The sequence below is a fragment of the Cynocephalus volans genome, chromosome 10, assembly GCF_027409185.1.
Source record: "Cynocephalus volans isolate mCynVol1 chromosome 10, mCynVol1.pri, whole genome shotgun sequence".
NCBI lineage: Eukaryota > Metazoa > Chordata > Mammalia > Dermoptera > Cynocephalidae > Cynocephalus > Cynocephalus volans.
In genome coordinates this window covers 79864843-79880058 of record NC_084469.1, presented here as the reverse complement: position 1 = coordinate 79880058, position 15216 = coordinate 79864843, and the positions used below count along the sequence as shown (strand labels likewise).

The window sequence follows — 15216 nt, the reverse complement described above, 5'->3', positions numbered from 1 at the left end:
TCTGCGTGCTTATTACTGTACAGAAACTTATTAACATTGAGGACGACTCAAGTAAAAAGCACAATACAAATAGCAATTCAAAACGGAAATGGTTAAATCTACAAAACAAAAAAAAGCAGTTGAATTTTAGAATAAAAATCAAAAAACCAAACCTTTCAAAGAACCACACTGTTCAGTCTGGACTTTTCAGTCTCTTCCTTCAATCTGTTTTGAAAGATTAGACAATGTGTTTGCTGATAAAACTTTCCAGCAGGATCAAAGTGTACATTTATATACAGACTTTATTAGAGATCTAATGCATCACTGAGGCATTGCATCAACACCAGATTCATATTAAACTGGATATAGAAAATAAGTTAATGCCAGATTAAGACCGCCTAGCAGGGCAACTTGCAATTGCCATAAATGTTACAGCAAGTTTACAGCACTCTAGTCAATTAGTATTTAGTCCAAAATACAGAAGACCAAAGTTAACGCTTGCATTCTGTTTGCAAAGCAAGGTTATATCACTAATAAATAAGCTTTCTTAGAACTCTAGAAGTTGAACAAGGTACAAAAGAATGTCTTCATAATGTTGTAGTTTATATCTTGGGGGCCAGAAGGTAGGGGGATGGGGCAAGGAGTAGGAGGCCACCACAGGTCGCATCCTGAACTGGAATGCTATGTACCCAGCCCGAGTTGCTTTAACTTGTGACAATCTCTTTGCTGTCCTCCACGAAGCGCGTGAAACGGAAGTTGGTTCCATTCTCACTGCTTGCCATTTTCTCCAGGCCGGCCAGAGGAGCATTGGGCTCTGAGTTCTGGAGCTTCTCCAGATTTCCTGTCAGCCCACTAATAGGTGAGCTGCTCCCGCTGCCGAGGCTTCCAGGAATTGGAGGGATGCCACCGTTCTGAATGACGGAGATCTCATTGGCCTTCATCGCCAGCCCATTGGAGAGCGCTGCTGCATACTGATTCCAGAAACTGGAAGGATCCCCGCTTCCTGATCTTACTGCCAAATCCTTCTGGAACATTTCTGGGAACTTGACGGGATTGCCTCCTAGAAATGTCATGGGGCCGTCCACAGAGAGCCGCCGACCCCGTCGCGCGGGGGTGCTATTCCACATGTGAGTGCCCATGTGCACCTGAGATATGCAGGGGGAGAGAAGGGAAAAAAAAGAGAAATGCTTAATAGCTGAATCTGTCTCAACTCATATCCCAACACTCGACAAAGCAAGTGGCCTGAATGTCTATTCTTATTATGTGACAGACAGTGGAAAAGTAACGGGAACCATCCACTCCTGCAACTAGTAATAACGTGCTCGTTCTCTGCAGCCCTGGGCTACCTTTCCTCTTCCTGGGCCAAGATGCCTTACTTACTCTTTTTTTATTACCCGTAGTTAGCTTATAACGGTCTCAAGGAAGCCAGTCGGTCGCAGATAGCTCCTTTCAGGGTTAGAATTGTTATGTCCACTCTCATTGCAATGGTAAGTATTGTATCTGACACCCTTTACCCTATAAATGTCCTTTTCAGATGGGAAGAAAAGTACCCCTCACTGATTGCCCACTGGAGGGCCCATGGATGAAGAAAAAAGCCAGAAAGTAATTATTCATCTCACATTACTGGCAGCAATCTCCAGAGAAATACTCTGTCAACAGAAAAATGTACACAGTCAGAGCACTCAACTGTTGCTCTAGAACTTAAGCATATTTGCTTTATTTCTAACACATATCAGTAGGAAATGCTGTATAATCAATTATCATAATACCCATTAGCAGAGGAGTGATGTTATTGTTTTTTAGAAAAACAAACCATGCTGGACTGCGTAGTTATGAAAAATAGACGCATGTGCCAGGGAGAACCGTAATTATTAAATGATACAGGCAGCACACAGGCCGCATGGAGGTCTTTAATCAATACCCCATGGCAACGCCAGGCTGTCTTATTTGGTAGGTAAAGCAATTCATTTGGTGCACTTAGCGAGACAACAGAGAGAGGCCACTGCTTCGCTTAGGTACCAAATTATTCAATGTGCTCTGACATTCAGTAAGCTGCAGCCTGCCCTTGTCCCTGCCACAATCCTGACCCTCACAGGCATCCACATTTCTCCCCAGTCAGCCCCATGCAGCAGGCTCCCTTGTGAGAACTCTTTCCCTGAATATCAGGGCCGATGACTCTGGCAGCGAGCATTATATACCATCAATGGCCATGAGAAAGGGCTGAGGGGGCAGGCGAGGTACAGATGGAGTGAGGTACCTTAAGATTGCCTTTTGTCGTGAAAGCTCTTCCACAAATAGTGCAAGCAAAGGGTTTCTCTCCAGTGTGAGTTCTCTCGTGAATCTGCAGGGCGCTCGACGAGGAGAAAGTTTTGCCACACGTGTTGCAGTAGTGCTGTTTGGGAGTTCTCCTGGGCAGAGCAGGGAGCAGAATTGGGGACGTGGCAGAGGATGACAGAGTCCCAGAAGGGACATGACTGGTGGGGGCATCCTTACTGTCCTGAGGAGAAACATGTACAAAGCCGTTGACCTCTGTTTTGATGAGACACGACAACGAGTTGGCGGGAATCACCACGGAGTTCTGGTTGGGGCCGAGGTTGGAACTGGGCTCGAAGAGCTGTGATGGTAGATCTCGCATCTGATGTGTCAACATGTGCTGCTTCAAATTACCCTTTGTGGAAAAGCCACGATTGCAAACTGTGCAAATAAACGGTCTCTCTTTGGTATGACTTCTATAGTGAATGTCCAAGGCACTCTGACAAGCAAATGTTTTGCCACAAATGTCACAAGCAGTATTTTTAAATTTACCCCGGTCTCTGAAAGGGAAGAGGATCCCTAAAGAATCTTCTTTGATGATTTTCTCTGCATGACTAGATGTCAAATCCAAAGCTCCACCATTCACTGGGGTGGGAGACAAACCATTAGCAAACTCACTTGGTACTGCTCTCTGTGGCTTCTCCTCAATGCTGGGTGACTTGTGGAATTCCTGGGTGCTGTTGGATGGGGACAGAGCCTGCATGGAAGAGGTAGACTCTGAGATAGCTGGGCTGCCAGCACTTTGGCTCTCCATGTCACCACCCACCGAGGATGAATCATTGGTCAGGATGTCCCCCTCGACTGACCCATTCTCCACTGACTTCAGGCTGGCCTGCAGCTGCTCCGCCAGGCCGGCATTGATCATCTTCATCTGATTTTCCAAAGCAGCGATGCTCGACATTTCTAGGGGCAAAGGCGAAGATGATAAGCTGTCCTGGGATGCATCTGCAGACTTGGGCGTATCAGGGATGCTGCCCTCAGGACAGTCTTCCATGTTTTCATCGGAGAAGTTGTCTAGGTCATCAAAATTTTTCTCATCGAAGGAGCCTGTATCAGACTCCATGGATTCGGGGTAACTGTCAGGGACTGGGGTGTTGGGGATCTGGCCTCCCATATGCATTCGAATGTGCTGCTGCAGGACAACAGCATTAGTGAACTTCTTCTGGCAGATGGGACAGGAATGCTGCACTCTGAGTGGGGGCATAGCACGATGAACACTATAGTGGGTTTTAAGATTCCCTTTCGTGGTGAAAGCTCGGCCACAGATCTTACACTTAAAGGGCCTCTCCCCAGTGTGTGTCCTGTAGTGCATTTTCAAGGCGCTCTGACAGCTGAGAACCCGGTGGCAGATGATACACTCATTGGGGTCAGTGGCCTTCTTGTCAATGTTTTCTACCAGTTGCTGAAGCTTGGACGTCTCTGATGCCTGGGCAGAGTCCAAGAGTCCCCCAAAAGGAAACTTGGCCTTGAACTGCTCAGACATGAGCGGCAACAAAGGGTTGGTGAAAGTGGTGGCACCGCCTGGGCCACAGTCCGCTGCCGGGGAGCTCAGGGTGCTGTTGCTTGCTGTCAAGGTTGCACTGGGAACCACGCCACTCTCTTCACTTTTGCCACTGGAGGGTAGCAGGGTGGACCCATCGGCTTCCTCTGGGAGCCCACCCAGGTTTCTTATGGCTGGCTCAGGGGCCCCCGAGTCACTTTTGACTGAGCTCGGGGGGCTGGCAGCAGAATGGCTGATAGGGATGGGGGCTGGCTCTTCTGTCTTGATGAAGGGTATGAGGTTCGGGAGGGTCGGGGGCAACGGCAGGCCGACGGAAGTGGTCAGAGTGGGCAGAACTGGTTTGGTGTCTAGCCAGCTGGTGACTGGCTTCTCGGGAGGGATGGACATGCCATATGGGATGCCGGTACTCGTGGGTATATTGTCCAAATGCTCAGGCACGGGGTAGGGGTTCATCTGGATATGAGGGTATTTCTCTTTGTGGCGCTGAAAGTGGACTTTCAGGTTGCCCTTGGTGGAGAACCTGTTCCCACAGATGTTGCATTTGAATGGCCTCTCTCCTGTGTGGGAACGCAAGTGGATCTGCAAGGCACTGTCACTCCCAAAGACCTTCGCGCAGAACCTGCACTTGTGTTTGAAGAATGCCTCATCTGAAGTACTTTTTGCTTCAAAGGCAGTGACATTTGGTGGCTTGCTTTTTCTTTGCTGGGCCAAGGCAGACAGGGAATTTAAATCCTCTGCAGTTGTTCCGATGTTGGGCAAAGGGCTGGGGAAAACCGAGTTAGTAGGGGCTGGCTGAGGTAGAAGTGGGTTAGATGCAGGACTTAATAAACTGCTTATTGCAAAAGCTGGTGAGGATGATGCTGAGACTGCTGGGTTGCTGACATGGGAGGCACCAGCACTCGAAGCCACTTTTTCCGAGGACGGGGTGGTAACTGCTGCCGCCAATATGTTAATATTGGGAGAAGAGCCACTGTTGGATGGAATGATGGTGTTGCCAGAACTGCTCTGAGGTAGCTGGATTGGGGGTAGCTGTTTCACACCACTAATGCTGGCAGATTGGCTAGCGAGGCTCTGTGCTAATCCAGCTGCTGCTGCCAGCTGCTGAGATAAATGGGAACTTAGCGTGGACAAGGGGTTGGCAGATGTTCGTAAAGTACCTTGAGAAGGACTAGAAGATGTTGGCAAGTCTGCGTTCTGAGAAGCCAACAGCAATATTTGGTGCCGAATCTGTTCGATCAGTTGCAGCTGGTGGATCTGCTGCTGCTGCAGAGCTAAGAGCTGCTCCATGAGGGCTGGGACGGCCAGCTTGCCTCCAGAGGCCCCACTGCACCTCGCTTCCTGGGAGAACTGAGCCACAGCCACCTTGGTGCTCTGGAGGTTCTCGATGATGACATTGCTGTTGATCACGGAGAAGTTGCCCAGTGTGGTCAGGTCCCCGAGTTGAGGTAGAGAGGTTGTGATCGCTGAGGTACCTGTGGAGGAGCTACTGCTGCAGCTTGGGGTGGTGGTACTACTGTTGCTGCTGCTGGAAGTACTGCTGCTGCTCCTGTTAGCAACTGGGGCCTCCACCTCCATAGACTCTTCCCTGCCAAGTCCGTTGTGTTCTGAAAGGTCGCTGCAGTCTACTTGATCTGTTTTGTTAACTGTGTCGTTCATTTGTTCATCAGGATTATCGGGAGGGGGACTAGGGGAGAAGGTTTCGGGTGGGGAGGCTGGATTTTCATTTACGATTAAAACTAATTGATTTTTTGTACAGTTCTTCTTGTGGAGCAGAAGATCTGATAATTCAAAGAACTCGGCACAGCACCGGCCACAGACGTGAGCGTCCTTGCTCTTAGTGGGGCGACTTGGTTGACACTTCTCCGTGTCTCCTACAAACATCAAAGGTGCAGTGTTAGAAAGGAGCCAGGATTCACAGTCACCTATGACTTAAAAAAAAAAAAAAAGTTAATCAATTGTTTTCTACCTGCAAAACTCAAAAGTGGAGCCCTTGCAAACCAATCAATATTACCTAAGAATGCTCATAATTAATTTTTAAGGGTGTGGAGGAATTCTTATCAATTGGGTATCTCAGATAGTCATGGCCTTCAGATAATTCATCAAAATATAAAATACTATGAATGGAAGACATTGGAGCATAATGAAATTCCATAGTGAAATATTGATTTCCAATATTTTATACACCTTATTGTCTACTCATCCGGAAAGGGTCCAGCAACCATTCTGAGGACTTATTAGTCTCTTGAATTTCTGTCAACCTTATTCATTTTCAACCGATTCAAAGATATCTGTGACAGTTTGTTCTGTCACTAAACTAATTTGTAGTCATTCAGGTTCCAATCGGTTGTTGACAAGGGGAGAAAAAAATGCATATCACCAAGCTGTAGACTGACAACTTGAAAATCACCTCAAGCCTCTACCTGGAATGTGAGCTAAGCCTGATCCGTGACAAACACACTTTAGCCACATCAGTAACAAATCCTCCAGACCGCTCAAGACTCACTTGAACACAAAAGGGAAAGCAGCACCCACACAATGAAGAGAAACACAATGATCATAATCCGTTACAAGGCCTGCCTGGCACCCATATATCACCCCATGGCATGTTTATTTTTAAAATTGAAGAATGCAACCCTGGCTACCAGTCCACTAATCAAGGAATATATGCCACTATGCTTCAAATGGCAACATTATGCCTTTAAATATTTCATCAGAAGTGCTCCTTATAACTATAAAAACTAGTACAAGATTTACATTTCTGATTAAACAAAAACTTAAAGAAGGATGTTAAGCAGTTAAGGAAAAGCGCTCCCATCTTATAAGAGATAATTCTTGGTTTAGAGTTTGAAAATGCTTTACAAGTCTCCTTCCTTGTCTGAATGCCTTTAAAAACAGTTTGCTCGTAACTGTTATCAATTGTTTAACAGATTGTCCTGGACCTTTTATTATAAAAATCCCTTTATTTCATGTTTGTTTCCCCTGGTTGCTCAGATGTCTTCTCACTAAGATCCATTTGTAAATTAAACATAAAAATCTCCAACTCCAAGCTAACACCCTATTCAAAGACAGGATGGCGTCCCATTGTTTGCCCAGCATGGGGAACACCAACTTCTGTTGTACAAATGGTGTGTGGTCATCTCCAAAGGCTGTGAAAAAAGAAAAAAAAAAAAAAAAAAAAAAAAAAACTGTTTAATTCAAGGATTACCTCCCTGCATGCTTTTCTGCAGAACTGAATTAGATAATAGGTAGTTTCCATGACTTCCAAATTGAATCTCCCAGAAAACTTGCAGGGGAAAAAGTAATTGCAAATATGAAAAAATGCAAAATCAAGATGCTGCTATTTTTTTTTGGATAAAACTTAGAGTCCACTCAGAAGAGCCAGCCATCTGCCTTTTTGTAGTAAACATCAAAAAGGCTTGAGTAGTTTTGCATTCCAGAAAATATAATTAATACCTAAATACTAACCTTAAAAATTCCTTAACTCTATTTGCCTTGAGTGATGCCGAAGCTGATTAGAATCCCTGGTAAAGTATGCCAGATGTATGTACACTTTATTCACTGAAGAGTGTTATTTGAGTAGCTAAGTTATACTTAACAAGCTAGCCTTCCTAATACCCATCGTTTAATCTCCACAAGGGTATAGTGCAAAATGTATTAACAACGCCAAACAAATCTTAGTTGAAGCAGAAAATACCAATAATGATTCAGTTTTAATTTAATGTTTAATCATCCTAATTGGCACCGGATTCCTAGGCACATTTGAGGTGCTGTTTTAAGCACTTTCTGTTGATCCCTCTGCCTTAAAGTAATATAAACAAAATATTAAATGAAATTTGCTAAAGTTATGTTGCTTAACTTGGGACAAAAATAATGTGACAAAAATTCTGTTTAAAGCTTCTTATTTTGACAACCAATTTTAAATGATGCATCCATTTCAGACACTTATTTTAAACTAGGAAATGCAATTCCTAATATATTCAACAGAAATGTTATTTCTTTCTCTTTGCACATTTCCATATGTAATGGTTATGTTTCCATCTACTTTTACAGCCAATTATGAAGGAACAAAAGCTATTCTGTTTGTTCACACATTTTCAACAAAATGCATTAAAACTATTATGTCAGCATGTTCTATTAAGCTCTGCATTCAGTGGAAAATACTTTTCAACCAGCTCACATTTATCAAAACATAAAGCCACTTTAAAACACAGTTTTGCTTGGTCAGCTGGGCTTAGACAAATAATGACAGATTCAGAACTAAATAACTAGCAAGGGAAATCAGAAAACTGACTTCATCAATTGTACACATTACAATGTAGTTGCTTCAAATATTTAGCACATCTGTGCTCACGATTAAAGGACATTTTAATTCTTTATAACTTGCAAACATCTGATATTCTCATAATATAGAGAGAAAATAAAAGGAAGGTTACTTTACAGGATTTAGCTGATTATTACTTTCCTGCCCTCCAATTCTGCATTTGTACCGCTTCAAGACTCACTTGAGAATTGTCAAGTTTTTCAACCTGAACATTTTTATATTTAGGATTGTGCTAACTGGATGGAAAATATAGACACTTAAAAATAAATGCCTGCCTGCTTCTAAGAAAAAGACTGTTTTAAAAAGTTGCCCATATTTTACCTTAGATTTTCACAGCATTTTAATAAGCTGACATTTGATCTCACTGTAGAGCCAACCAATTTAATTTTCTGATGTTTATGAAACCCCCAATCCCCTAAAATCCTGGTATCTATTTTGATTTATTTCAAAAACAGGTGTCACTACACTGTAATAATTCTTAACTTTAAATCTTATCTGCATGCTGAGCAGAATTCCAATGAAACAGCTCAAAAAAAAAAAAAAAAAAAAAAAGACAAAACATGAAGACTAGTTTGAATCTTTAACTACTAAAGGGAATATTTTAAGTTGTAATAAGATAGATACACACACAGTGTTCTAATTCATTTTTCTGAGCATATGCTATTTTGTATCTCTCTCAATAATCTGTTATACAGGATTGCAATTGATGACCTCATTACAGTAAATATAGTTGCCTTGTTCCTTGCACTATGGTGAAAATAACATTCCAGTTCCTTTTCTATGGACTTTGCATACAAATTAAAGTAATTTTGTAATCCCATTCAGATAGGAAAATTGAAGAAGCAGTGGTTTTCTAAGTATGTACACACAAAAAGATATTTGGAATTTTCTGGGCCTTTTTTGGGGGAGGGGGTGATCTTATTATACCTCCACCAGATTTATACTAAAATCCCAGATGTTTTAGTTGTTGTACTATTTAGGTACTTGATGCCCAAGTCAAATTTGTCAGATTTCATCATGTGAACCAAACATTGCAGAATCGGAAGCAGAAAACTGAACTGTTTCAGCGTATCTGTCTACTGAGAAAATAAAAATAAAACTATGCCTCGCACAGAAAGGCTTAGCCATGCTGGAAAGAAACAAAACAAAACAAAACAAAAACCACCCTACTATACCAGATTTAGTTTTCTTTTTGGAGCTCCTCAGAAAGATATTTCAGTGTACTTCCCATTACCTTAAGAGTACAGTAACATTTTTTAATAGAACCTCTCATGAGTTTTGGTTTTGGAGCCCATAATTTTAACAGACTGTTCCTTTTCTTAGACCTATTTGGAAAGGCTATCACAAACATATTTGATTGATTATCTTTTATCTGTTTTTGTTTGTTTGTTTGTTTGTTTTCACAGACCTGGAAAAAGCCTGAACTTAATGTCCAACTTAAGATTCCAAAGAAATTTTAAACGCTACAACATATGCTGTGCATATTTTCTGTAACGTCTAAAGTTTCCTCTGTGTGATATGCAACCAAATGACAAATTTACTGGCACCCTTCAAGTTTACTCAGTGTTCTGACCAGGATTAGTGTATTCTCCTGTGGAAGAATACCAGACAAATCTCTGAAAAAAATAACAACGTAGACAAGACACTCCTTTTAAAATAGTGATCCAAGCCCACCTAATGTACACAATAAATGAAAGGGGGAAAATGTCTTCCCCACGGATACATCAAACTGAACACTAGATGGGGTTCCAGTTGCAAGGGTTTGTTCAAAAACTTCTTTGTGGCTTTCCTATTCCAGTGACGCGTAAAAGAGAGACTCCTTAAGGCGAGATCTAAACTTTGGCTACATAAACATTGGCAAAGGCACAAGAAACTAAATCCCTGTTGTTTGAGGGTAAAACTGAGCTATGGGAACTACCTGTCAATCTTCCCCTTTGGGGGTCTGGCATCTGAGGGTGACAGGGGAATAAGGTTAGGAAAAGAAGCCAAGCTGATAAGGTGAAACTAAAATAAACTACTAACTTCCTGCTAAGTGACTAGCAAGACTCAATTTGGGGGTCACTGGGAAGATACTGAAGGCCATATTATGATCTGGACCTTGTCACCTTTGCATGGGAGGAGGCTAGCAAAGGTTAAAACAGCTCGACACATCTAGCTTTTTTCTGAAGCCTGGCACACAAACTTTTTTCTTCTTGGTGGGGAGGGGCTTCAGTTCTTAGGTTAACTTACCATCTCTTCCGTTAAACTGCTAAACTACTTCAACTTTGATAACCTAAGAATATTCTGGAATATAGTGCTATCTGTACCAGGATATTTGTTGGTTACTACATAGAACTTGGCTTTTAACAATTTCAAAAAACTTAACCAGTCTCCCTACTTCTTCCTCAGGTTCCAGTAAGATCTCCACATTAAAAATGTGGGTCTCAGCCTTCTAAGGGACTCTGTTGGTAAGGACAACTTGCTACCATGAAAAGTATAAAGAAAAGAAATAGAACCCCCAAAGAATAACCTATAAATTGGTACTTGTGCTTATGAACCATAGGGGAAATGATGTAAAATAAACCACAAAACATCCAGTATCACGTATTCACTTTTGCACATACTATCTCATGCCCAACTAGATTTTGCTTGTTTGTTTGTTTTTAACATTTTAGGAAGTATGTGCAGCCCGAAGCAAATCTCAAAAAACAGTTTGCATTTTCTCATCCAGAATCTTCCATTTGCCAAACTTAAAATAGGCCTGATTAAACATGAATTCTTTCCAACTGCCTTATCTTGCAGGTGTCGGTTTTTCAAAAAAAGCAATTAATTATAGTTCTCTCTAACCTTTTGGGCCCAGAAATCAATGTGTTGCCATTAAGCTGCTCACAATGAGTAAATTACTTTGGTAAATAATAGAATTTCATTATTAATATAAATAAGAGGAATTTTTATGATACTTCATATAAGAATCAATGTTTTATCTACAATTCATGATGCTTTTATTTTTATTCCAATATTATCTTTTCCTTGAAAAAACTGAGCATTGAAATACTTTCTTAATAAATGAATGGAGTCTCAATGCACCATCCATTCAGGAATCTTAAAAATACCACCAAAGGAAGTAAAACCCAACATACACACATACACCCCTGAAATCCAAATCTACAGTAAAAAACCCACATATAAAATCATTATATTCTTTTCCTTAGAATTATTTATCTCAGTAAATAATCTTTCCAGAGTGGCAGTCATCTTTCTACAAGTAATTCAAGACTTGTTGAATATGATTTAAGAGACAAGTCATATTTGCCATAATTTTGGTTTCATAAGAAACAGAAAAATTACCAATTTTATTTTAGAGTGTCTCTGGCATTACAGCTGCACTGAAGTAGAATAAAAGATCAGCATCCTAAGATCGACCAAATAACCTTGTTTTCTTGAACTTATTCCGATGAAGCCATCGGTGTGGCTGTATAGCATGGCTTGGGTTTTCTTTGTAAGCTCATACACACTCAAACACACGCATGACACACAACACAGCAGCCCTGGGTGTTCTCAGCCTCTAGAGTTGCTCCTTCGGGGTTACTGTAACTGGGGTCTACAAACTTTTCTAGGTCCCACTCTGGGTAGAACTCATAAAATTTGAGGTGCTAGCATATGCGAAAGACACAAACTAGATTTAATTTGGTAATGTTTGATATTTCACTTGCCATATTTTAAGACCATCTCAAGATATAAGAAAAAGTGACCACAATGTGTGAATAGGGGTTTGCCTAGTATAAATCTAACAACATTTATGTAAAAAACAAAACAAAATAAAAAGCCAACAACTACTTGAAGTATGTGTTATGGGTGGGGAGAAGAATGGAGATTGCTGAATTCACTGCAGAAAAGGTGACTTTTTAAACGTAACTTTAAGATACGCCATGAACTTTCAATTCTATTTACCTCACAACTCTTCCTAAATAAAAAGAACTGGGATATGTTAGGCCCTCCTGTACGTCAGGCATTGGGGAGGATTACTTGTGTACTAATATTATTACAACACACTAAATCCTGTAACCCAATTACAAAATCTACCCTCTAGGCAACTTCTCCCAAACTTATTGTTCAACCATGTAAAAACAGTCATAACCTAAAACCATTACTACTGAAGAAAAAGAGGAGGGGGTGGGGGGAAGGTGAGGAAAGGGAGCCGGGAGGGGGTTGTTTCGTAGGATGCCCCTAACAGTTTACTGCTTTTTAGGACAATGAAGCAGCTTTTGGAAAGGAGAAAGAAAAACAGTAAGAAAGAAAGAAACTAAAAGAAAGGGAAAAAAGAGAAAGAAAGGAAACTTGATTCAGTTACTTAATTAACTTACCTCAAAGCTCAAATAAACTAAAAAAAAAAAAAAAAAAATAGTACTAATAAATAATAATGGTAAGTGGTAGTGAATTCCTTTTATGCTATCGCTTTATGAGAAGCTTTAACTATTAAAAATTCCGGATCCAGAAGAGCAAAGGCACAGAACTAGCAAGCATCATTTCTCCGCCGAAGCCCGAGTCTTTTTTTGGGGGGGGTGGGGGAATGTAGAAAGTCAGTAAAAATTTACAAAATAGAATAAAAAAATTCTCTCTTTAGTTTGGTTTTTCTACACAAATTATTAACTTGAACTGTATTACGGTGCAAAAGGTCTCACCAGAAACTTTAGGAAAGATGGGTGTGGGGGCGAAAAGCAGAAGAAACCAGCTGAGAAAACCCAGAAAAATACTCGGGAGTAGTTTCTGCAGCCTTGGGTAATTTCACCTCCACTCACCCCGCGTGCCCGGTTTTGTTTGGGGTGTAAAGCGGGGTTCAGGGGCTGTTTTCAGCGGACTGAAAAATCGAAGACTCTGAGTAAGGCTCCGAGCTTGAGAAAGTATGGGGGGTGGGGGGAACTTTGTAAACAATTTTCTTAATCGGTCTCAAGTCCCTCAATTTCTCACAGAGACCCCACCAGGAGTCCCCTTTCCCGACAGCCGGGATAAAGGGAGCGGGGGTCCCTTCGCTTCGCTGGCCGGGATCTGCGCCTGTCCCTGCACCCCTGCTCTACCGAGAGGCAGGCCTCTAGGGAAGGAGCCCCGGGACGAGGAGCCCGGGCGGCCACAGAGTTTAGGGGACAGAGGAGCCGACCTAAGGGCGCTCTTCGAAGCACTGTCGGGGTCCGGCTCCCGCCTCCATCCCCGAGAGGCAACCAGAACCGCGGAGACCCGGCCCGGGGTGCCCCTGGTCCTCCCGCAGCCGAGAGGCGAGCATCGTGCCGGGATGACCCGGGGATCCAAGCCCGGGCGCCGCTCTCTAGCCTCCGGCCCTGGGCCTGGGAGATCGGAGGACGGTACCGTGAAACACCTTTAGGGACAAGGAGGGATCCGAGGTGTCCTCTCTCCGTACCCCACTTCCCTGCCCGGATCCCTCCTAGTCTCGGACACAGCTCCCGCACACCAACTTTGTTCTGGACTTGTTCGTTCCCTGTGGGGCCCCACAGTTGTCGCCTCCATCGGAGAAAGCAAGTGCCTCTGTTTCAGCGGGATTCTCCTCTGTCTCACTGCCCCCCAGCCCAGGAAAACTACCCCACGACTTCTTCCTCGACCCACCTAGAAATAGGGGGCTCCGCCATCCAAAGAGGGCGCACACTGAATCTAAAGATTTAGGGGGGCGGAGGGTGCATGTGTTGGGAAAAATGATGCGGAGATAAACTTGAGGAGCCGGACACCGACACCCTGCCCCGTCCGCCTGCACTGGCTCGGGAGCACGCTCCACCCCGGCCGCGACTCCCGCGTGTCTGGCACGGGCGCCCCCGCACAGGTCCCCACTTTCTTGCAGTTCCGAACCCCCAAAAGCACCCCATTCCGCCGCGCGGGCCGAGGGGGAATGTGAGCGCGGGGAAGGAGGGGTGCAGCGAGCTCCCCCCCACGCTCGGAGTTCAGCTAAACTTCCTTCCCAATGGCAGCAGGGCCGGGGCGGCGGAGGCCGGGCCGGGGGGCCCCGGGCGCCGCGCGAGGAACACGGCGCGGGCAGGCGCGGACGGCCTCTGCTCGCACCCGCAGGGCGCCCGGGTCCCGGCCGCGGCTCGGCGCACCCTGGGCTCGGCTCCCCGGAAAAGCCGGGACGGAGAAGCAAGGCCAGCACGCCCTCCCTCCTCCACCCAGGAGGACCCAGCAACTCCGGAAAGATCCTGCCTGGAGATGTGCAGGCTTTCCCCGGGGCAGAGGGGGAAGCCGGGCAAAGGCGCACTGAAAATTAAAAAAAAAAAAAAACAAAAAACGCCGAGTCGAAGAGGCGAGCCGGGCCGCGGCGGGGCAGTGGGCGCGGGGGCCAGCCGCGTGTGCGTGGATCGGAGTGTGCGTGAGTGTGAGCGCGTGTGTGTGTGCGTGTGTCTGCGGCGCGGGCCGGAGCACTCACCATCTCGCCGGGGGAGCGAGGCCACTTCGGGGTCGGACTGGAAATGTTGAGGCTTCGCTTGCTTCCTCCGCGACATGCTGGCTCAAACATCAGCTGGGGCAGAATAAAAAATTACTAAAAAAAAATCTTCTCAAAATTACGGAAATCGAGCGGCGGCGGCGGCGGCGGCTCCCCCCGCCCGCCGGCCCGCCCGCCCCCTCCCCGGCTCCCCGGCCCCGGGCGCAGCGCGCATGTGTCCTGCTATAATTATGATTATCAATAATGCATTGCGATTAATCATAGAGGGGCTCTTTGAAAGGCGATTGGCACTGGGCCAGCGCTATTCAAACCCGCTCGCCTTAATCAATTAGTTCGTGATTTGCTGCAGACCCCTGTCTCTCCGCGCGCTGGCCCAATAAGCCGGCCGCGGGGCTGGCTCTGCGCGCCGCGCCGCCCGACACTGGGTTAACCCTCTTCACGACCGCCCGGGACTCCGCGGCCCGGCCGCTGGGGGCCTGCCTCCTCGCCACTGCGCGCCCGGCGCCCCGGCCGGCGCCCCCCGCTCCCCCTCATTCTCTCGCCCCCCTCCCCCCCCCCCGGGCTGGGCCGACCCAAATTAGCATGCGCTCCCCGGAATTAAGCCGCCCTGGGTTGGGGGTGGGGCGGGGAGGCGGGGGCTGGGGACCCGGGCTGCGGGCGCGCTGCGAACTTCCCAACTCA

General features: G+C 45.0%; 1 protein-coding gene across 1 annotated transcript; it reads right to left on the bottom strand.

Moving 5' to 3' along the window:
• Positions 1-683: 683 nt before the first annotated feature.
• Positions 684-14593, bottom strand: SALL1 (spalt like transcription factor 1). The gene is made up of 3 exons (XM_063112911.1): positions 14518-14593; positions 2237-5664; positions 684-1124 (listed from the first exon to the last, which is right to left on the bottom strand). The coding sequence occupies exons 1-3, from the start codon at positions 14591-14593 to the stop codon at positions 684-686; spliced, it is 3945 nt and encodes a 1314-aa protein (XP_062968981.1).
• Positions 14594-15216: the final 623 nt, after the last annotated feature.